The 22,452-nt window shown below is 40.8% G+C and overlaps 1 protein-coding gene across 1 annotated transcript in view; it reads left to right on the forward strand.

Moving 5' to 3' along the window:
* Positions 1 to 750: 750 nt before the first annotated feature.
* The window catches only part of spidr (scaffold protein involved in DNA repair), a gene marked incomplete in the record, with an annotated part of 52,804 nt that continues 31,102 nt past the window's right edge, over positions 751 to 22,452 (forward strand). Inside the window, 8 exon segments of the mRNA XM_036138272.1 lie at positions 751 to 963; positions 1,213 to 1,386; positions 1,481 to 1,544; positions 3,919 to 4,125; positions 6,137 to 6,279; positions 8,924 to 9,159; positions 12,385 to 12,494; positions 15,101 to 15,320. Of these exon segments, the coding sequence (XP_035994165.1) occupies positions 949 to 963; positions 1,213 to 1,386; positions 1,481 to 1,544; positions 3,919 to 4,125; positions 6,137 to 6,279; positions 8,924 to 9,159; positions 12,385 to 12,494; positions 15,101 to 15,320 (1,169 nt within the window).

Consider the following 22,452-nt stretch of genomic DNA (forward strand, 5'->3'; position numbering starts at 1 on the left):
CTTTACAATATTTACTCTTTACACAGTGATGCAAATTAAACAGAAAGTAGTCGACTGATGGAGAAATGTTGTATTTTAAGATAAGATAAGGCTTTATTGATCTCACATCTCACAGAAATTTACTTGTCACACATCGGCTTAATAAACAAAAAGAAAGTGCCAAAAGCAGGAGAGGTGCATAAGGTATAAGGTATACAAGGTGGTGCTTACAGTACTTATACACATTTCTTATTAAAAGTGTTGCAAAATAGTCCTACTTCTACCCGCCCTCCCAAATTGTACGATTACAGATTCAAATCAAACAAAAAATAATTAAATAGAAGTAGCATAACATGGACTTGGTGTGTTCAATGAATTAAGGCTGTTTATAGGGTTCCTGCAGAATTTATTATGATTTGTTGAAAAAAAGCAGCAGTGCGTAGTCATAATGGTGTCGCGTTAATATCCTGTTGTTTTTATGGACTGATATTTAGTTTTAGATAAATACTAAAATATGTTGTTCAAAATTATATTGAAATACATAACTAAATCGCACATACGGAAATACATAAGCAGTATAAACACATATTTGGTATTGAAATAAAAATAGATGTTTGGTGGAATTTTGTTTTGTTTACATTTTTTACTCTCCAGTGTCAAATTTTAATTTTTTTAAGCCAGAAAGTAATACAGTAAAATACAGTAAGGAGACCGACTGGGACGAGGTTGTGCAACTCTCACACGAAGAGCCCGCCCGCCTCCGGGACACGCTGCTGCGAAATCAAACGCATCCATTTGTTGTTACGGAACGAGCACTTTTTTTCTTCTTCTCTCTGCTAGCTTCTTGTGCACACCTGTCAGGCTGCACACACTGGAAAACCTGTTAGAAATGGGTTAAGGAATCCCACCGTTTAAAGGCGCTCACTGAGGCAACACCACTCAGCTGAATGTTCACAATATTTCGCTTCCATGTCTTCTAGGAAGGTAAGAAGGCTGCTAGCTAGCTTGCTAGCCGAACTAGGCTAAACCTCACTTGCTTTAGCAACCCGCGTTACCCGGCTGCTCCTGACGACTGAGAGGAGTTTACCTAACAGCCGTGGAGTGAACGAACCAGATTTTTTTTTTATTGTTTCACTTTACATATTTACTTTATTTACTAAATAGAAAAACAATAAAACAAAAAAAGAAGGGAAAAACAGTATTGTTAAGTATCTCCTTTGATATCTTTGTCAGCGTAAAATACACTCCAAAGACATAAAGCGTCTCTTCTTTCCGGATGCTGCTGAAAATGGTCCCCAGAAACGGGAGAGGGAAGCTGCGAGGGAATCCCTTTCATTCGCCAGAAGTTGGACAACATGCGGGGACAGTTTTCTGGAGACCCCGGTGACAAATGCTCCCTCTGTCCGTGTACATAAATGTCCCATAACTTCTCTATCCAGTTGACTGTTGGCTGTTTTCCAGCTGCTCAGCCTCTCCTGGTGATTTTTGGCTTGTGTTGCAGAAGGTCCAGTCATCGGGTAAGAAGCTGTCCGTCATTAGGAAGTTGGCTCGGGCACCTGCTTTAGGTAATACAGCAAAAAAAGTTTGTATTTTATATTGGATATATTGTCATTTCTGACCTTTTTTTTATGAGATCAACACACACACACACAAAAAAAAAAAAAAGGTTAAATCCACGGAAACGTTACTTGTGAAGTGCCACGGTAAGCACAAACCGAGCCAAACAGGAGTACCCGGGGAGAACCTGTGAAAGCAGGAGGAGACTGCGCCAACTCTGCACAGAAAGGCAGGATTCAAACCCGGAACCCGGCAGCTCTGACTACTTTTTCGCTGTTCGGGGCTTCCTTCAATTAGATTGGATTCAACTTTATTGTCATTGCACAGGTACAGGTACAAGGCAACAAAACGCATTTTAGGTCTAACCAGAAGTGCAATAGCAGCAAGTGCAGGATAAATAATGGTTCCATAAGTACAGGACATGGGTTTTTACTGAATAAATATAGAGATGAATACTATTATAAACAGAATTTTACTGATAGATTTGTCCTATGAATATAATATATAGGTAACTAGTATTGTGAACTAAATTTACAGCTGGATATGTACCGAATATAATATACAGGTGGATATTACCATGAATAGAGTTTTACAGATATGTACAGTAGCATAATATACAGATGATTATTATAACAGAGTTTACATGTACTATGAATATATGTACAGACGGCTATTACTATAGGCAGAATTGTGAGCATGATATACAGGTAGCTATTACTATAAAATGAATAAATAAAGTTTGGACAGCAGCTATTTAAATTAAAGTGCAGTGGGAGGCAATTGCATATTACAGTTAAAGTACGGTATTGCAAATGTATATGTAAACAATTGGTACTTGGAATAAACAGTCAGCAGTGCAAATCAATAAACAGTCATGGTGAGTAGTGCAAGATGCATGTAAACAGTTGTTACAATAGTAACAGTCAGGAGTGTAGGTGAACATCACAGTCTTGTAAATAACAGAATAACAAAATGGAGGTAAGTGTGAGGAGGGAGAGGAGAGTCTATCAGTGAGTTGATTGCTTATAAACAAACGACAAACACTTGATAAATGATAAATCTCTCATGGCATTCCTTGTCATTAATTCCATTGTTTTAACACGATGCCGGCTTTACTGTTGTTTATTGATTCAGGCGAACGCTTGTTGTAACAAAACAAATAAAAGACATGGGCCAGAAAGATTTGACCCTTAATTCAATATTTTTGTGGCAGTACCCCTTTTATCAGCCATGGCCAACTAGCCACCTCTGTTCTTTACGCTGAAACATCTTTATTTGCCAGCAGTAGGTAAGGTGCTATAACATTGCCTATAAACAACAATGTTCAAGGGTATTAACACAGAAATGTTCAAAACTCAGATTATTACTTATATATATTTATTCATTTACATACATTTTGCCCCTGGATCTTTTTGTGCTTGGGTGTCAATAGTGGAGTCCTCTTCTTCAGACAATTATAGTTTAAAAGACGCCGTCTGGTGCCATCAGAAAGAGAGCGACCTTAACCTCGGATTTCAGTTTGGTTGGTTTTCTTTGCTCTTTTTCTACAGTCCTCGCTGTCCGGCGGTTCAAACTGAGATTGCGTTTTATCTTTCATGTCCTGGCAGGTTGGCTTCTTAAAATCTTTTTTTTATATATATATATATATATATATATATATATATATATATATATATATATATATATATATATATATAATATAAATAAATGATATTGGCCACTGTGGTCAAGGCAGCATGAAGCTGCTTTGTAGACTTTTAAGACGGAGGCATGAATCAACGCATTTCTGAGTTCCTCAGACAGCTGTTGTTGCTTTTGCTCTTTGTGGCTCATGTTCAGCGTGGTGCACAAAAGAACACTGAAATACCCCGTATCTTGTTTGCACCCTAGCTTATCAGCATATCTCTGTTTTTTACTGTTATCACATACAAAAGACATGCGGGTGTACATTAGACATTGGTTTCCAAGGAGAACTGAAGCAATCACCTGTAGGGTTAAAAACAGACTATTGGCTGCATCTAGATGAGATGTCAGTGATATGGAAGATATGAGACACTTTTTCTTAACTTTTGGAGATTTTCACAAGCTCTTGTTCTTCCTCTAGGTTAGAAAATACTTGTATAATTTATGTCAGTCAGGAACTAAGAAAAAATCCTGACATCCTTCATAATTCTAGGTCTTACCAGGATCTAATCAGATCCAAAACCATCTTCCTTTTGATCGTCAAGCCAGTTGATGAATGTGACAGACTGTGTTCCCAACCTGATTCTGAAAGTCCCCCCCAAACGGTTCCTCTGTTTTACTGGTCGTTAAACAGATGCGTTTTCTGAATCCTGTCATCATTTTCTTCTTAGTCTTTTTTTGTTGTTGTTGATTTCTCAGCGCAGAGCAGTGCTCCTAGCCACGACGAGGACCCAGTGGACATCGCCTGGACTTCGAGTGAAACCGAACCCTCTGATGATGAGAATCAGGTGCAGCATCAGTCCCGAGTTGTTTCACGACAGCTTCGGCGACCTCCAAGGCCGGGAAGACCCAGCGCCCTGATTCAGTCTTACACCACTGCTTTGAGCATGCTCACTACGGACAAAGGTACAGAACGAGCTCTGCCCAGACCTGCTGGGTCAACGCTTCCAGAAAGCTTTCTCAGTTCAAAATGTCTGGAGTAATGTGGAGTAGCAAGCTTTATTGTACTGCCCAACAAACTCCACATTACTCCAGACATTTTGAATTGAGAAAGCTTTCTGGATAGGAAGTGAAACGTCTTCAAACAAAAAAAAAGTCCAGTTGTTTTTGTTTTTTTTTTACTTTTTTGGAATTTTTCCTGTGATGTTTTAGATTAGAGAGCCACGTTGGTTATGAAAGAAATGAACAAAGTGAGATCAGCTGTTTTTACAGTCTTTTCTCTGATGGGATTTTTCTCTATAAAAACAATGCCTGGAGCTGCTCCTGTACAGCATCTGCACGGTATTAACACCAACCGTGCAAGATCAGGGGTCTCATTCATAAAACGTTGCGTAGAATCCTTTCTAAAAGTGTGCGTACGGCAATAAAAACAACCCAAATCAGATTTATAAAACCAAGCGCACGCACAACACGCAATTTTCCTTTATAGATCACAGCTGTACCTGAACGTTTGCATACCTGGTACCTGGTTCCACCTTCTCAACAGATTCAACCATAAATGGCACCTCACAGGTGTTGTTGTGTGTTAAAAATGGGTCAGATGATTGTTTTTTGTTTTTATGGTGAAATGGCAACCATGTAGAACTCCTACGTGGTCCTATGTTTGTTTGTGGGTGTGCGTGGGGAACCGGCCATGCAGATCAATGTGAATATACTTCACCACAGTGAGATCCTAGCGGTCACATCATGCTGTGGGAATGCTTCTCTTCAGCAGGGACAGAGAAGCAGTTGAGATTTGATTAAAGGAGCTAAATACAGGGGCAATACTGGTATGAAACCCTGTATGTCCTGGAATGAATTTCATCACGGTGACACACGGTGACAATTAAAGATTGTTGATTCTTGACTGCAAAATACCTTCCAGCGGTCTGGTACCCTCAAAACAGCCTGTCCTAATGGCTCAGTATGGATCAAAGCATATTCCTGATTTAAAATCAGCCACCCAAAGTCCAAACCTAAATCCAATGTAGTCATTTTCAACTATTGCCACATATTCTGTTGCAAATATCCGAGGGTAACTTTTTCCAGAGTCTCGGGGCAGGAACTGCAAAAGCATGATCGCCCCACCGTTTATACCTTGACCTTGGAACTGATTAGAAGACTGCAATGACTGGTTTTGCTTCCGCAAAGTTAACATTTGGGACAAATACTCTGGGGCGAGGCCATTTAAAGTTTTGAAAACAAACAACAATATCTTAAAATCTGTTCTACAACGCACCGGTAGCCAATGCGATTTTAAAATTCTGTATGGCTTTGTGTTGATCTATCACTGGGGTCTGCAACCTGTGCTGGCTCTTAGGACCTTGAGGCTCAGTAGCATTGGAACAAGCTTATGTTTTTAAACATAGATATGACAAATGCAACTTTTATTAGTGTTTCAGTTTTTTCATTAAATAATTGAAAGGAATTTCCTTCTATTTTTTTCTTGTCGTTAGGTATTTTCAACAAATATCGACATCCCACAGTAGAAAATATATCCGACCTGTGCAAAACTGATGGTTCTCTTTATTTTAAAACCCCATTGAATAGAAATAGAACTGTGGTTCTTTAAAAATGTCAAATGTTTGGTTGTCGATTCTGTATTTATCAAAAATGGGCTTGGCCTCTATGCTTAAGGCATCATTGTTTTCATCATGAAAACCAATTATTTGACATTTCTAAATTCTTAACACATTTCCCACTAGCAAAAAAAATAAAAAAAGTTAAAAATGTCGCTTTCCTAATGAAAATGTCTCTTGTCTGCTTATTTAAATCCAATTAATGATATTTGATGTTTTGAATTTGCTCAGTTATCTAGCCGTCTTACTGAACTTGTTCCTTGGCTACAGCAGTAGTATCTGTGTTTACTGATAAAGAGTTAATGGTACTGTTTGCACCATTCAAAATAAACTCCATCTTTGTATTTTTCTGCCTTCAGATGATCTGCCTGTCATAGAAACGGACAGCGAACCGGATCAGTCCGAGGAGGATGCCGATGACGACAGCGGGCAACAGATTTCAGACTGCGGGTCGGACTCTGCTGATGAAAACACAGATATTTGTCCTCCTAGTTCTGAACATGTGAGGTTATTATACGTCTGCAAATAACTGCAAAATCAACATTATGAAACTGGTGAAATCTGTTTTCCTGTATTAAAAAGGTGTCACACACAGGCGCAATAATGTGCATAAATGTGCTTTAGGGGAAACTAGAGCGTTGTTTTTGACGGATGCAGATCTGATCATGTTTTAAAGCTGTAATTCGTGTGTAAGAACACTAGATGGCGCTAGAACCCTGCTGTAGTTTCCATCCAGGTTTGGTCCAACATTTAACTGCAGATTATCTATGCGTAGAGAACTGAAAGGACAGTTCTTCCTGTTAACGCATAATAACAGTTTGCAATGATCTTTGGGGCAGCTAAAGGGTACCAAGGCCCGTACGTCAGAGTAAAATAATAATCGCACATTTCTGGGTCTTTCAGTCCTGGTTGGGTGGGTTTTCTTTTCAGTCATCATTGTTTGGTCAGCTGTGACACCACTAGGTGGAGTCTTTTACTCTCATTAGATGACCTGAAAGCTGCAGTGTTGATAACCTTCTAGAATCAGGTTATGCTGTGTCAAAGTTTATTTGCTGAGGTAGCAAAAAAAAAAAAAAAAAAAAAAAAAAGAGACAAACTTTGGCTTAAAGAGAATGCATTTTTTTTTTTTTATCCCAAACTCTTTCAAAGCACCAATTTATGACGGGGAAGATCTTGAATGTTATATGTCCTTAAGGAAAGTAGCAACACTTACTGATCTGAAGGTCAAAGATTCAAATGATAATTTAAAGTGGTGCTCTATCATTAAAAATACATCTAAATATTAAGCTGCTCAACTGTGATAATAGATTTTGAGCAATATTAAGAATCCCCTTAATATCAGATTTTTTTCCCCCTATAAAAACCCCATTTTATTTTTAACCACACTCTTTACTGATGTCTTAATGCCACCACAGATAATTTTTTACCCCTTTATTTATTTCTTAAAACCTAACTTACAGGAATAAAGCTGTGAAAGTTGTTTTTTTTTTTTTTTTTTTTTACCCCTTAAGGTGAAGTGAACAAAGAGAAACTTTAAGTTGTTAACAAAGTCCATCTTTGTAACATTGGAGATTTGGACTCGCTTGTCTCTCTCAGAAATCATTCACAGGGAATGTTTGTTAAAGGCAGGGCTGGCATGGAGAGAATGTGCAAGGAGTGGAGAGGTTTTGGGCTCAGCTTCAAGCAGACACTCAGTTTTACCTTCTTTTTTTTTTTCATTTGTTTTAGGCCAAACCTGTATTTAGATTGCAAGATTTGGGTTAATTACTTCCTCTTTTGTAGTTTGTTAAATTGAGTTTAAAAAAAACCCGTCTTCTCAGGGCTTGCTGCTTTCAAAGGAGCTCTGCAAATCGACAAACCGATGCATGTAACCGGCAAGTTGTGCTGAAAAGTCTCAGTTTGGAGGCTGCATGTTAAGAGGAAGCCTGTCGGCTGATTAACATCGCTCCCACAGACCTTAGCTACTTCCTCTTGTCATTATTTTCATTTTCTGCTATCAGCCTTATGGGGTCAAAAAGATTTAAGATCACCCAGCAGGAGGTTTGCGGTCAGAACAGGGAAATCTTGAAGGTCCCAGTTGTTCGAATCTAAACACGTTCGAGTTTATGCATTAGACACTTTTAGCGGGTTTAGCGAGCGAATATCGGTTAATGGAAACAGTTTATACTTTGTGGAGCAAATATTGACTTCATTTAGTGCAGCATTGTGTACAAGTTGACCTCCGCTTTATAAATATGCCTCTTTGTGCATTAAAAAAGTGTAAATCAAGCCGCATCCAGCAGGATAAGAGGGAGGGATCATCCCAACACGGGGCCGACGTTTATTACTCCTGTTGAATGCCGGGGGCGACTCAGTCGGCTCTCTCGCCTGTCAGGCTTCGTGTTATTGTATTTGCCGCTTTAAAGCGGACAGGCGGAGCCAGGCGGGCGACTTTGAATGTGAATTTTTTTTACGAGGGAGGCCACTTCCCAGATGAAGCGTGTTGCTCGTTCCGACTCCCGAGAGGTCAAAAATCCTCCCGACTCCATCCGAGCGAGAGCAGGACTACAAGTGTAGTTTTTACTACCGTTTGTTCTGGGGGCGGTTAAAGAAAAGAAAAGCAAAGAGAGAGAAAAAAAAAAAACCTGCGAGTGGATGGGGCTGCACAGAGCTGTGCACTTACAATGCTTTCAGTGCTGGGTGAAAAAAATTTTTGAGCCCCAGCCAGGAACATAGTGTTCCTTTTTTCCCTGTGGCTGGTTGGAGTGTGACGTCTGCTGGCACCGTGCCTACCAGGGTCAAGTTGATTCAAATAAGAGAACAGATTGGCCGACATCGCCTGGTATGCTGGTCTTGTCTGCACATGACAGGAACTCGGGTTCCTTGTGGATTTTTCCATGTGAACAGAGTTCCTCTGGGGTAGTGCGCAGTGATGCAGCAGAAAAAAAATAAACTTTTGTTTTGCTACCTTATCTTGTGTATTTGTCACTCTGGCAGTATTTCAGTGTACCATATCCTCCCATCTCTTCTTTATTTTAGCAAGTTTTTTTCAATTAAGTGCTGTTAAGATACTAAAAGCTGACTCATCTGCATAAACGTTTTAGATTCAGTTTATTTTTGTTACGCTGACTCATTAAGAAATTTCACATCCTGTATTTTGTTCGTAGATGAAAGAGCTAGAGATCTCGGGTTATGTGTCTGACGGAGACGATATCGGCGGCACGCTCACGTCAAGCAAACTGGACTCCGAGGTCTTTCCTCTCCAAACCGGCGAGGGCACCAAAAGGTCTGTGCGGGACTGGCTGAGATCTGCGCAGGCGATGCTGCAGACGCCCCAAAAACCGTTTGACAGGCAGTCCAAGACCCCGGAAGACTCCTCCAAAAAGAAAAGAAAGTTCAAGAGGTGTGGATTGTGTTGTTGTCTTTGTGGAATATTCTAGGATACTTGTTGGGTGTTGCACCAGCAAATATTTCCCACATAATTTCTGTCAGATTCAGTTTAATTTCAGTAAACAAAAAAAGTAACTTTTCAGAAGTTTAAGTTTCCACAAAGTTTACAAACCTTGCTGTAACATTTTTCACATTTTGACACAACTTTAGTGTATTTTGCAGGATTTATGTAAACACAAAGGGCACCATTGTGAAGTAAAAGTGATCTAATTCTTAGGGCAGTTGTTCTGCAGGAAGTTGAATCTCTCGAGCAGGAAGTGAAACCTTTTCAACGTCTTAACAGGTTTTCCTTCAAGACTAACCCCTTCTCCATTAGCTCTGTCCATCTTCCCTTCAGTTGTGACCCGCTTCCCTGTCCCTTTTGGAGCAAAGCACCCCCCCCCATGCCACCATGCTGCCACAACTATGTTCCCTAGTGAACGTCATGTACATAAAGTGCCACACATACCATATTTTGGACTATAAGGCACACTTAAAATGCTTATTACTATTACTATGATCCAGTGCACCTCATACACCGTTGTGCTTACTGGTTGATTTCATGTGGTACAATACACTCAAAAATCTGTTAAAATGTGTAAGTACAACTTTGGTAAGCAATGAAGCCGCTCGGCTCAGTGGATATCAGGAGCATTATGGTACACTGTGTCACTACCTGATCGGACCCCTGAGCTGTCTACAAGACTGCCTGACTGTAATGTCTAAACTAGAAGTGCATTCATGTAAGGCAGCCGCGCCTGGAGTACATGCTAGCAACAATAAACCTAGTAAATTAATTTAATAGAAAAGTTACGTTTATTTTGGCTTTATGTTAGAAACAGGGCAGTGTAGTCCAACTACTCCTGTCCTCTCAACAGAAACGGAGAGCTTTCCCTCTCAGGAGAGAGCGGTGTTAAGGAGGAGTGGAGTGATATTACACACTTGGGCAGAATATTGAATGCGCCCTATAATCCGGTGCAGCTTATAGTCCAAAAATAACGGTATATTTTTCCTTTTAGTGCCAACAAGATCAGCTGTGGTCTCAACAGAGCGGAGCACCTTCTACCTTCTGCATCCTCTACTTCGGTGGCTTCTAACCCTGGTCCTTAGGGACTCCTGTCCTGTATGTTTTAGACGTGTCTCTGTTCCAACTCACCTGATTCAAATGATTGCATGATCGCCTCTGGATGCCATCTAGTGCTGCAGAAGCCTTTTGATCATCCATGCAATTAAGTGAGGGGGCAGCAAGGAGACACATCTAAAAAATGCAGGACAGGGGTCGCTGGGGACCAACTGATCTTCATGCCTTGTGGCGAATGGCAAAATGTCTTTTGCTTTTTGCTTTTTTGTTGCTTTTAGTCAACAATGGCTGTCTGCTCACAAGTCTTTCATAAAAGCCAGATTTGTGACAGAACAGTTGATTTTTGAGATGGATAGTCGTCTACTGATTTTCATCTAAGGTGTGTATCACTGCAGCTCCTCCAGAGTGACTGTGGGCCTCTTGGCTGCTTCTCTGATTAAAGTGTAACTCACCTTGATGTAAAAGCATAACCCCGCCCCCAGATACATTGTGAAAAATGGCACCAAAGTGGGCAGTGACAGGAGACAGGAGTTAAGTGGGCCTGGGGTTAGGATGAGGGAAAGTGAAACATAGAGGGTCCTGGCCAACACTAGTGGTTTTGCCACTAATCGATTTTTTTTTTTTGTTTGTTTGTTTGTTTGTTTGTTGGTTTGTTTGTTTTTTCACCCACCCCCCCTCGTCTCTGGGGATTGAGGGAGGTTTGTGGAGCCCGTCGGGCCTGAGCATTATCAGCTCGAGCCGCTCAAGGCGCTGACTCGGCGATGCTGAAGCACTGCTGCCGAGGCAGTGGGGGACAGCAGGGGTGCAGTTTCTGAGTGGTAAAGCGATATTAGCAGCATCATTGCTAACATGGGCTAATGTTCAAAGCAGTGACAAACGCTATCGATCCATGCTCCCAATGCTCGCAATCCCAACTTCTGAGTCTGACTCGCCACGTGGCCGACAGGGTGTGTGTCTTACTGAGACGCTTTTATACCCGAACGCGGGGCTGTAATGATGACAGCATGTAGCGTTTGAAAAAATAGGAGATTTAAACAGCAATAGCCAACATTCAACTCTAATAGGGCAGCGCCAAGATGGTTTAAAGATTATTTTTTTTTACATTTTCATGTGATTTTGTTTAGTTCTGCAATATCTGACAGTAACATTAAAGTAGCATCTCTTAGGCCCAGTTTACACAATTGATCTGCAAAAAAGTGGATTTTTGGGTTGGAGTTACACCTCAATGTTCTCCTTGACCAGCCTGTACGGTTTGGGCGAGCGGCCACGTCTTGCACCGAGCTCTGTGAGACATAATTTTATAACCTAAATCTATTTTAGAGGACTTTACAACTTTCTCTCCGACCTGTCATGATGCTGTTTGATCACAGAAGCTTTTAAACGAACCTCTGAGGCTTTCACAGAGCAACTTCATTTATCCTTATTTTAAATTGCACACAGGTGAACCTTTATTACTGGTTAGGAGGCTTCTGAAGTTGAACCGGATTATATTTAGGGATTTGAAAGTAAAGGGGGGCTTAACACAAATGGATGCCGGACATTTTGGTGTTTATATGTGGGGAAAAAAAAGATAAACAATATAAGTTTGCTTCCACTTCAAGTTTATAAGCTAATTTGTGCACATTTATTTGATATAATCCCTAGTAAAATGCACAAAGGTTTGGGGTTCTAACGTGACAAAATATTAAAAAGTTGAACGTGTATAAATAATTTGACTTGGAAAATTTATTATCTCCTTAAACGAAGCCATTTGCTGCATAAACTGTTACAGCGTGTTGCTCCATCATAGGAACAAGCCAATTCAAGAAAGAGAGGCGAGACATATTGCTTTCTGCCAGGTGACAGTCAAACTTTGATTGCGATGTTTCCACTGCAGCAGGGATGATGAAAGGGACACCTGGTGTCATCATGTGGGTGCTAAATGTCGTTTAAGCCCAACAATCTGACAGATGGCTATCTGCAGGCTTGTTGCCTGCATCAGAAAGGCTTTTATTTCTCTTTGAAACAAACAGATCTGCTCGAGCATTGGTTAGGTCATACGTCTCTGTGTGTTTATCACATGACATCATCTCCCCGTGTTTTTCTGTGTGTGTGTGTGCGTGTGTGTTTGTTCCACAGAGGAGGTCTGGCAGAGAGGCTGAACCGACTCCAGTGCAGGCAGAGGTCAGCTATCAGTTTCTGGAGGCACAAGTCCATCTGTGACACCTCAGCAGCAACGACCGCAGCAGGTGAACCGCGTTACACAGGCCTGCAGCGTAAAGTAGATCACTTCCGGATCGTGAATGGATGCGTCTCTGAATCACTGTTTTTAAGTTCAACGCTGAACTCTGATTCACGAGTGGGATGAAGCCCGTCTCTGAGCGGGTGTGTTTTGTTTTTTCGTTAACTCTTCTTCTTCTTCTTCTTCTTCTTTTTTTCCTTCTACAAACATGTGGTAGTATGTTGGGGCCGCTTGAAGGAAGTGCTGGCTCCAGTTTGATTACTGTGACTCTAAGCTGTGAACTCGCAATGTAGGTGACAGGAAACTGCTTGCCTAGTTCATGTTTTTTTTTTCTTTTTTTTTTTTTTTCCTTTTTCCTTTCCGTGGTATACTAAACCACTAGTGTATTCGGGTTCTTAAGTACCTCCTCATTTTAGGACACAAGCTTAGTCAAAGGTGACAGTTGACTATGGAAAACATCCCCCCCCCCCCCCCCCCCCCCCCCCTCACAGACACAGCCGGGGGCAGTCAAAGGGTTAAGCAGAGGATGCAGAATATGTTGACTTACTCTTCCTTGACCTCATTTCGTAGCGTTATCAGAGTTTGATTTAATCTGTTTGTGTCGAGCTTTCACACAGTTAATGTCACTTGGCTTACGTTAGGATTTAGAATATAAACTTCTACATGTGTTTTAACAGTTTGATCAGTTTCATCTGACTCACTGCCTGACTCATATTAAACAATAACTGCAACGTTGTCCAGCTGGACCGTCCTGGTGGAGGATACATGTTTATAGATGCTGTAAAATACTGTGTGTGTGTGTGTGTGTGTATGTAACTTAAGAATGCTCACATACACACATATGATATTATTTCCTCATATATCGTTGTTCTTGGTAAGATCAAGGCTGACTTACAGTGCTTTCTTGCTCCTTTTAACGTTTTGACAGGTTATAAGTAGAAACTCACAGTTTAAAGCAGGGTCAGGTTATAAAACAACGTTCCAAGCTTAGAGTGTCTTACAAAGTTCTGTTCAATGTATCATCTGAAAATGGAAAGATAAACCCACCGAGACAAGATGGGAGGATCTGCTGACAACTATTAGTTGTGCACGTCACGGGTTCTCGGCCGTACGGAAGAGGCGTAAGAAGAAAACTGCTGTTGACGTCCGGTTTGCTGCAACCCATGTAGGGCACCCAGTAGATGTTTGGGAGAAGGTCCTCTGGTTAATTGAGGCCAAAATTGACACTTCTAGTCTACATGCAACAAAACACTGCGCATTACACTGAACATAGTAACTCCACGGTGAAGCATGGTGGTGGCAGCATCATGCTGTAGATGCTTTTCGTCAGCAGAGAGAGGGAATCTAGTCAGAGTTGATGAAAGGAGGTGAGTGGGGTTAAATGCAGGGCAGTGCTGTAAGAAAACCTGCAAAAGATGTGAGGCGGGGCCAGAGTTTCACCTTTACAGCAAGACAACGACCCTACATGTACAGCGAGAGCAACAGTGCAATGGTTTAGATCAAAGCATGTGTTTGATTGGCCTAGTCAAAGTCGAGATCTTAATCCGGTTTAGAATCTGCGATCGGAAAATTGATCCTCACCCTCCAGTCCGACTTGAGTTTGAGCTGTTTTACAAAGGATGGGCAAAGTCAGTTTCTAGAGGTGCAAAGCTGGCAGAGACATGTGGCAAGATTTTGAGCTGTGACTTCAGCAAAAGGTGTTTTTTCTTTTCATTATTATTATTTTTTTTTTTTTACAAAGTATTGACTCTGAGGGGCTCATTACAAAAAAAATGCCAAACGTTTCAGAAAGTTGTTTGCCCATATAGTTATACACTATGAGTCCTTTGTCTTCCAATTGGAAAATTGGAAGACAAAGAAAATGCACTTTTTTTACATTGTTCTATTAACATTAAATCACCCTCTAAAGTACATGCAACATGACTAAATATTAAAAAGTTCAACGGCTTTTGATACTTTTGCTGAGTAACAGTATGTAGCAGTTCCAGGTATTTTGCTTGTTTGAAAACTAAGTTCCCAGAACAGAAAACAGCTGTTAACATGTACAGTATTTGTCCTGTTTGGACAAATGCATATAAAAAAAAAAAATTGCGCTGTAGGATTCGCTGTGATTTATGACCTTTATATTAAAACACCCCTCTGGCCATAAGCATATCCACACAATGAAATGCTGTTATGCTCCCCTTTCATGCTGTTTTTTCTTTATTTATTTTTTTTGCTTAAAGCTGTCAAGTTTACAGACCGATTTTTATGAATTGCTGTCTTATCTCAGTTTGATTTACTGCATGTCTGTAGGGCTTTGCCACAGTTTGCCCCTCCTCGTTATCCTTTTTTTCACTCTTCCAATTCGTGTTGAAAGCACACTCAGCATTGTAGTAAAATTCCAAATATTTTCACTCCCACCTCCCGGGAATTTACACTGTTTCATATCCAGCTCAGCCAGTTATGCAGTACAAATTGTTCTGATTGTACAAGTCAATTATTCTTGTAGCACATAACGGGTCCCACAGCGAGCAGCAGCCTGCGAGAGCCTTGGTACACTCTGTACAACAGACACACACACCGCACTTAACAGACACCCAACATCTGTGTTTTTGTTGCTCTGCTCTCCAGTGGACCGGCCTGGCGTGCTGGTGCTCGAGGTGCTGGAGGTCCACGAGGAGTGCAACATGCAGTTGGCGCACTGCGAGCACCGACAGCCCCCCGGAGACGGCCACCAGCATAGAAGCGCCGTTTCCGAGGAAACAACTCGGATGTTGGCGTTATTCAACAGAGAGACGGCAGCTCAGATGATGCCAAAACCCAGAGATGTCATCCGCATTTACCCCCCGTGGTGAGACCATGTGATGCACTTGATGCTTCAAAGCGCCCTTTAACTCGCGTATCTGTTGTTCGGGCTTTGCTATTAAAAACACCAGGAGTTTAAAATTGTGCACCGTCAGGTTCAAATGTACAGAGTGGCAATCTAGGAGTGTTTTTATACCCAATCAGTCTTCATTCTGCACCTAATGCCAGACAATAAAACAAGACAGCTCTCGTAGCTGAGCTCTTACAGACTTGTGAGACAAAACTCATTAAATTGACGCAAAACATTAAAATGTAAAAAAACATACAGTAGATCAAACTACAGAGGCCTTATATGGACAAAAGTATTCGCTCACCCATCCAAATAATGAAACCCAGGTGTTCCCATCACTTCCATGGCCACAGGTGTATAAAATCAAGCACCCTAGGCACGCAGACTGTTTCTATAAACATTTGGGAAAGAATGGGTCGCAGCTCAACGTGGTTCTGTGATTGGATGCTACCTGTGCAACAAGTCCAGTCGTGAAATTTCCTAAATGTTCCACAATCAACTGTCAGAGGCCACTCAGCCATGAAGTGGTAGGACACGAAAACTGACGGAGCGGGGCGCAGCGGACGCAGTGGTCGCCAACTTTCTGCAGAGTCAATCGCCTCAGGCCTTCAACCTTCATGTGGCCTTCAGATTAGCTCAGCAACAGTGTGCAGAGAGGCTGGGAAGCAACATTCAAGACATTCATCACAAAGTGCAATGCAAATTGTTGGATGCAGTGGTCTAAAGCCCACCGCAGCTGGACTCTAGAGGAGTGGAGGTGCACCCTCATTAGTGACGAATCTCGTTTCTCCATCAGGAAATCTGTTGGACAACTCTGGGTTTGGACGTTACCAGGAGAACAGTACTTGTCTGACTGTATTGTGCCAAGTTTAAAACTTGGTGGAGGGGGGATTCTGGTGTGGGGGTCTTTCGTTCTTTGTGGAGTTGCACAAAGCAAGATGCATAAAGGCATGGATAAGTTTGGTGTGGACGATCTTAACTGTCCTGGATAGAGTCCTGACCTCTAACACCTCTGGGATGAAGACTGAGAGCCGGGCCTTCTTGCCCAACATCAGTGTCTGACCTCATGAACGCACTTCTGAAACAGATCTGGGACCGTGGGTTTGGCTCCCCTCACTGTCCTCTGCAGGGCCTTTTTGTTTGCTCTAATTGAGCCGAAACGCCAGAATGTGGAAAACAACGTTTTTCATTTTCCTCATAAAGGCCAATCTCTGCTTGGCCTGTTTCTCGATCCCCATGGTGTTCGTCAGCGAGGTGAGATCATCAGAGATCTGCACTTTCAGGATTTTAATGCTATCTGTGACCTCTACTACATGGTTGCTGATGTTGAGGGGTTTGGGGCTCAGTCTGACAGTTAATGGTGATCTCTTTTGTGTTGTCTCCGTTGGCCATGTATTGGTCATTTAGCCACTGGACGTCCTCCCTCCCTCCACACCGTGTCATTCTTCACATCTACTATGGTATTATGTGCAACTTTACTGGTTAGCGTTTCTTCACCAGTCAACGCTCTCCCCTACACTGAGACGTCTCTCCGCAATGAACACCGTATTGTTTTAGAAATGCCTCTGCAGATAAATCCTTTGTCACCATGGACGCATTACAGATTAAAACTGCCTTAACACTATAAAGTTTAGAATTAGGTGGAAATATAAATACACAAACAAGATAAAGGTATAACCAGTCAGAAAGGAAAAACGATGGATTTCCTTTCCTTGTCTGGAATGGAGGTCAGTGTACACAACCGATCAAAAGTCTGGACTCCCCTTTGTCGTTTCATGGCTTTTCCTTATGTTTATGACTTTCTATATTGCGGATACTAGGTGAAGACATCAGAACTATGACTAAAAACTATATAGAATTATGTTTAAAATTCAATATTTTACCTTTTATGTTTAATTTTTTTCTAAATACTCCCTATTGTTTTCATTACTGCTTTGGTCACTCTTGGCCTTCTCTCTATGAGCTTCATGAGCTCTGTCACCTGAAATGGTTTTCCAACTTTCTTGAAGGAGTTTCCAGAGGTGGTAATAAAAATAAAGATAACCCCTAACTTTTGACTGGTAGTTTATATTTGCAGTGGCCAGTTCTGCCACTGAAAGCTTTACAGCGACGTAGTGCCAGCTTTAGTTAGTGGAGGAAAAAACATTAAAACATTTACAAGAGACTATATCATGATAACGCAAGTATTTTCCAGCCAATAGTGTCTGAGTGGAAGTAATGTATATTAGAAAGCAGCGAAAACTAAAACCCAAAAAACTGCGATCCTGTGAGCCAGAGCTTCATTTAAACACGACTGGATTAGAAAGCTACGTTTGCAAGCGTTTGAGAAATATTTGCAATTTCTAAACAGATACTGGGGTTCCATTTAGTGTAATTTCTTTATTCTAGTAAATGAAGTATAAGATTCACAAAAGAGTTGAAAATCCAAACTTCAGATTTGATAAGCAAGTGAATAAATCTAATTGTATACTGAACAGCAACATCAGATAGTGAGGTGAGGTATACACCTGTTGGGAACCTTGGACAAACCGCTACAATGTTTCTGGATTTACTTTTTCTAAATTATTTTAGGTCCAAACATTGTACTTGAATGTTTCAAAAATAGAAACAGAAACAGAGAAGGGTGAGATGATGGGAGTCCAGTTGGTTCCAGAATCAGTTCTGTGGATTTTCCACACTTGTGTTTTTTGTTGGCAGTGAAAAACTGCACGGAAAAACCTTATTGTAGAAACTGACACAATATGAAACTGAAAATACCTTAGTGTAGAGAATTTAAATAATAAAAAAAAAGTCTCACAGAGACATTTTCCATGACTGCACAAGAAGTCGTTAAAAACTTTGGATTGCGTGTTGCGTATTTCTAGTGTAAGGCTTTAACTTATTCTGACCTTATAACGGTAAGAACTCACAGTGCAGATGTGAGAAGCAGTCTCTCAGATGGTGGTGCAGGGGGGAGGGAGGACGGGGGGGGGAGGGTTTAGGGAGTGTTTTGGAGTCGGAGCAAGGCAGCAGTTGACTCCAGCTGTTGGGAGTTTGGGTTCGAGTGTACCCTGGAATATCCAGGCTGGCGGATGCGAAGGGGGCCTCCTCAGCGCGCTGACGTCACGCCCAGCTCCAGGGAATTCTTCACATTCCTCTTCCTGGCAGTAGTTAGGTCATTTCCAGAAAACTGGGGGGGAAAAAAACACAGTCGGATTATTTTCTGGAGCATTTGGGAGTAAGAGAGTGGAGGGAGCCAGGAGGGCTGAGATTGAAAACACATGGTGGTTTGAAAGTATCTTTGGCTTTAGCGCCTCTCTGCTGCTGGAACATCTCTGTAGTAGAGACAAGGCTCTTTAAAAAAAAAAAAAAAAATCCAATCACTTTTTTTTATGCAAATATGCACGGAAGAATTTTTCTCAATTGCTCTTTTAGTTACGACATTAGTTATAGTAATGCCCCGAGTATAGAAAAAGTTATTTACTTCTGCACTGTTACATAACCACAAGAGTCTGCTGCCAAGCCGAACATATTGATCCGTCCAACTTTGACAGTCACACAGAACAGCGCAAGGTGGAAAAACCCAGAGATGACAGGATCAGCACATCTAGTAAAATTCCTCCCATCAGCTTCCTGTGTGACACGGAGGGTTAACCTCCCACATAATTCCTGCAGAGTAGGTTGGCTCCTCCCACCTCCCACGCCTTGTTGTGAGTGGGCTGAGGCCTGAGCGGAAATACCTGCGGGGATTATTCACCGGCACACTGTGACGGCAGCAGACCGGGCCACTCCTTAACCCGGCTACCTGTCGGGTGACGACAGCTGCCCACTCACCTGCTGCTGACAATAGGGTTCGCACTTCCTGTTGGTTTTGTGGCGATTCTCCCGAACAGCACGTTCAGAATCTTTGATGATTAGCGATCCTGGCCAAGATGTCGGCCTGATAAGCGCCACGTCCACGCTGTGATGCAGCAGGGGCGTTTGTTTTAGGACTTTATGGGAGAATCAAGCGGATGTAAAGTTTTGGCAAAACCCCGGCTGCGGTTAAAGAGTTACTCATCAAACACTTAATAGACCGGAAATCATTTTATAATGAGTACTGCTAACTTCTTTCATGTATATCATTTGCCACTGCAAAAACGGAACTAAAAATAAGTAAAATGTTCTTAAAGTTAGTGTATTTGTACTTGATTTGAGCAGGTAAATAAGATGATTTTTGCACTTAAAATAGTAACAATTCATCTCAATCATCTTATTTCAAGTGCAGTCTATCTAATTATCTTATTTTAGGGGTCAAAATACTCATTCCATTGGCAGATCATCTTATTTACCTGCTCAAATCAAGGAGAAATGCACTAATTTTAAGAACATTTTAGTTATTTTTAGATCCGTTTTGAAGCTTTAGGCTGCTGAGAACTGATAAAAACAAATATGAATGTTATATTTTAGACTAGTGTTTTTGTGTGATTCTAACATAAAGATGAACATCAGAATGAGATCCCTTGTTTGTTACATGTTGAGTGCTTATATTTAGTTACACTTATTTATTGAAGTAGTGTATTTGTTGTTAAAATCGGTCAAGATATGAGCTGTAAAAATGGTAAAAGTGCAACGCATTTTGCTTTCGACTGCTGACTGTTTTTAGATTTTCTGCTGTAAAGAAGTAGAAAATAATATTTATTTAAGTGATTCATCTTTTACATTATTTTAATTATTTTTAGGAGTATATTTTATTTAGTCACTTTGTCTGTTTTATTGTTTTATTGTGTAAAATTTTGATCTCTTAAAAGTAAAGTGTACAAAAAAAGAAATTCAAATAAAAGACACCAACCCCCCCCCACGCCCTGCGAGCACAAGTAAAGTGACTAGAGATCATGAAAAGGAGGGGGACCCGGACGGCAGCGGTGGTTACCCAAAATAAAAACTATTTCAAAAATAACCCACTGCTAAAACTTAACAGGAAGTTTAGGGGACAATGCAAACCCACATACTGATGGGTGCATATAGTGGAAAAAGGTTTGCATTAACCTGCTGCCTTTGCTGTCCATTTTAAACTGACTGTAGTTGAATGATGTGCACCAAAAATCACGCCTTATTCCTCTTCAATTTCTTTCTTTATTCTGACATGTTTTATCTGTTTCTATTGCGTTTCTGTTTGTAAATGTTGTTTCATTAACACTATTTTGACTAAACTACCGTGAGTCAGATTTAGATCTAATATATATATATATATATATATATAATTAGGTGAAGTGTAGTTCACTTTAAAGAAGAGCCTGTACTGTAAAAAAAAAAATAATAGTAAAAAGCACACGTTGCACTTGTTGTTGTTCTTTGATCGCAGGAGAAAAATGAGTCATCCAGGTGTTTGTTCCACATGGTTAAAAGGCAGCTTGTACAAAATGAGGCAACGTCACTTCTTATTACTATTGTTGATAATTATCTTGCTTGAAGGCATACAGTGCCAGTGATTGTAACAACACCAAGATGTGCCGGCACATCTGCGGTGGGCCAGGGTGTGTGCTGCAAATACGCACGTGCGTCTGTTTAGCAGGGTTAAAGACAGTTACTGATTAAGCTCTACTAAAAAGAGCTTAATAATAAATTTGATTTGGTAAATTGCTTTTTAGATGTAACTAATGCTCATGGCCAAAATTAAGAGCATTATCTGTCCTATCCTTATGTATCAGGACTGAAAAACTATATTTGCCCTTAGTAGATTTGAAAATACTTTCAATTTAGACAAAAATGTGCAAATTTACTCGGCAAAAAATGAAGGCAAGTTTATTCACCTTTTTTTGCAGTTCAGTCACCGCCATTACCTGCAGGTTATTTAATGACTGAAGTTGTGGTTCTTCAAGGTGTCAAAAAAATGAAATTAATACATTTTCTACCTGTCTGTTGGGGGAGGGGCGTGGGTTATTCCCACGGCGGCGACATGTTGATTCATTTTCTTCCCACTTATCTGCGTGTCTAATTTCTCATCACTTACAATCTGCGTGCGTCTGAAACACGCTGCGACTTGCCCTGCAGTTTCAGTCACAAAGTGCAGTCTTGGCCCCGGGTCAAGGGAACGCCGTCATCCTGCCATTATCTGTGTAACATGTGGGAGAAATGGATGGCCGTTATTCACCTTACAGGATTCCCAGATGTTGCTCAGGTGTGGGATCTTTACTCCAGAAATGACTTTAATGTGAGATGAATCCTGCCAAATTAATCTCTCATTTGACATCCACTCCCAACCCCCATCAACATTTTTTTTTCCAGTTTTTTTTTTTTTTTTTTTATTAGAAACAAAGACTAACTTGTTATTTTTGCTAATCTCCCACTGTTGGAAGGTGTCTGTTGTGCGGCATGCGTGGGAGACGGTTAATATATTTAAAGTTGAACTGAATCTTTATTGTCATTGTCACAAGATCAACGAAATTTAAAAAGTGCCATCAATCAGTGCATATGTTTAAAAAAAACAAAAAAAAAACTGGTGCTGTAAAGAGCCCCGTGGAGGTGGCTGGTGGCTAATCTGAGTTTGACATTCAAATTGACTCGAGCTGTCACCAAACAAAACGCACAATTATGGAAACAGTATCTTATTTAATTGGGAGATTTTGTTTCTCTTTATCCTCCAGCTATCTATATAACTAGAGCAGAATCTGGTTTTCTTGCTCAACATGTTAGAATGTTTACATTTCTGTTGAAACTTCACGTTTTAAATTCCTGGCTATTCTTAGACTCTATCAAACCGAGAACCTGTAGAGTTGAGGCTTAAGACGCAACAGCTGCTACAGAGCCTACAAAAACCACTGATGCCCTTTTTGAACTTTTTCTCATTGTCTCACGTTGCAGCTGCAAACTTCAGTGTATTTCCTTGGGATTACATGCGATAGATTCACGCAAAGTTGAGCCTAGTTGTGACGTAGAAAAATACAGCTTTAAAAGGGCATAAAAAACAAACGTCAAAATCTGACATTTGGCATGCATTTTTATTCAACCCCCTTTACTCTGATGCCCCTAAATATATTCCAGTTGCCAACAAGTGAGTTTGGATGTCTCCTAATAAGTAAACAGAATCTGCCTCCATGTGGTTTAATCTTAGTCTAAATACAGCTGTTCTGTGAAAGCCTCGGTGGTT

The sequence above is a fragment of the Fundulus heteroclitus genome, chromosome 6, assembly GCF_011125445.2.
Source record: "Fundulus heteroclitus isolate FHET01 chromosome 6, MU-UCD_Fhet_4.1, whole genome shotgun sequence".
Lineage (NCBI taxonomy): Eukaryota > Metazoa > Chordata > Actinopteri > Cyprinodontiformes > Fundulidae > Fundulus > Fundulus heteroclitus.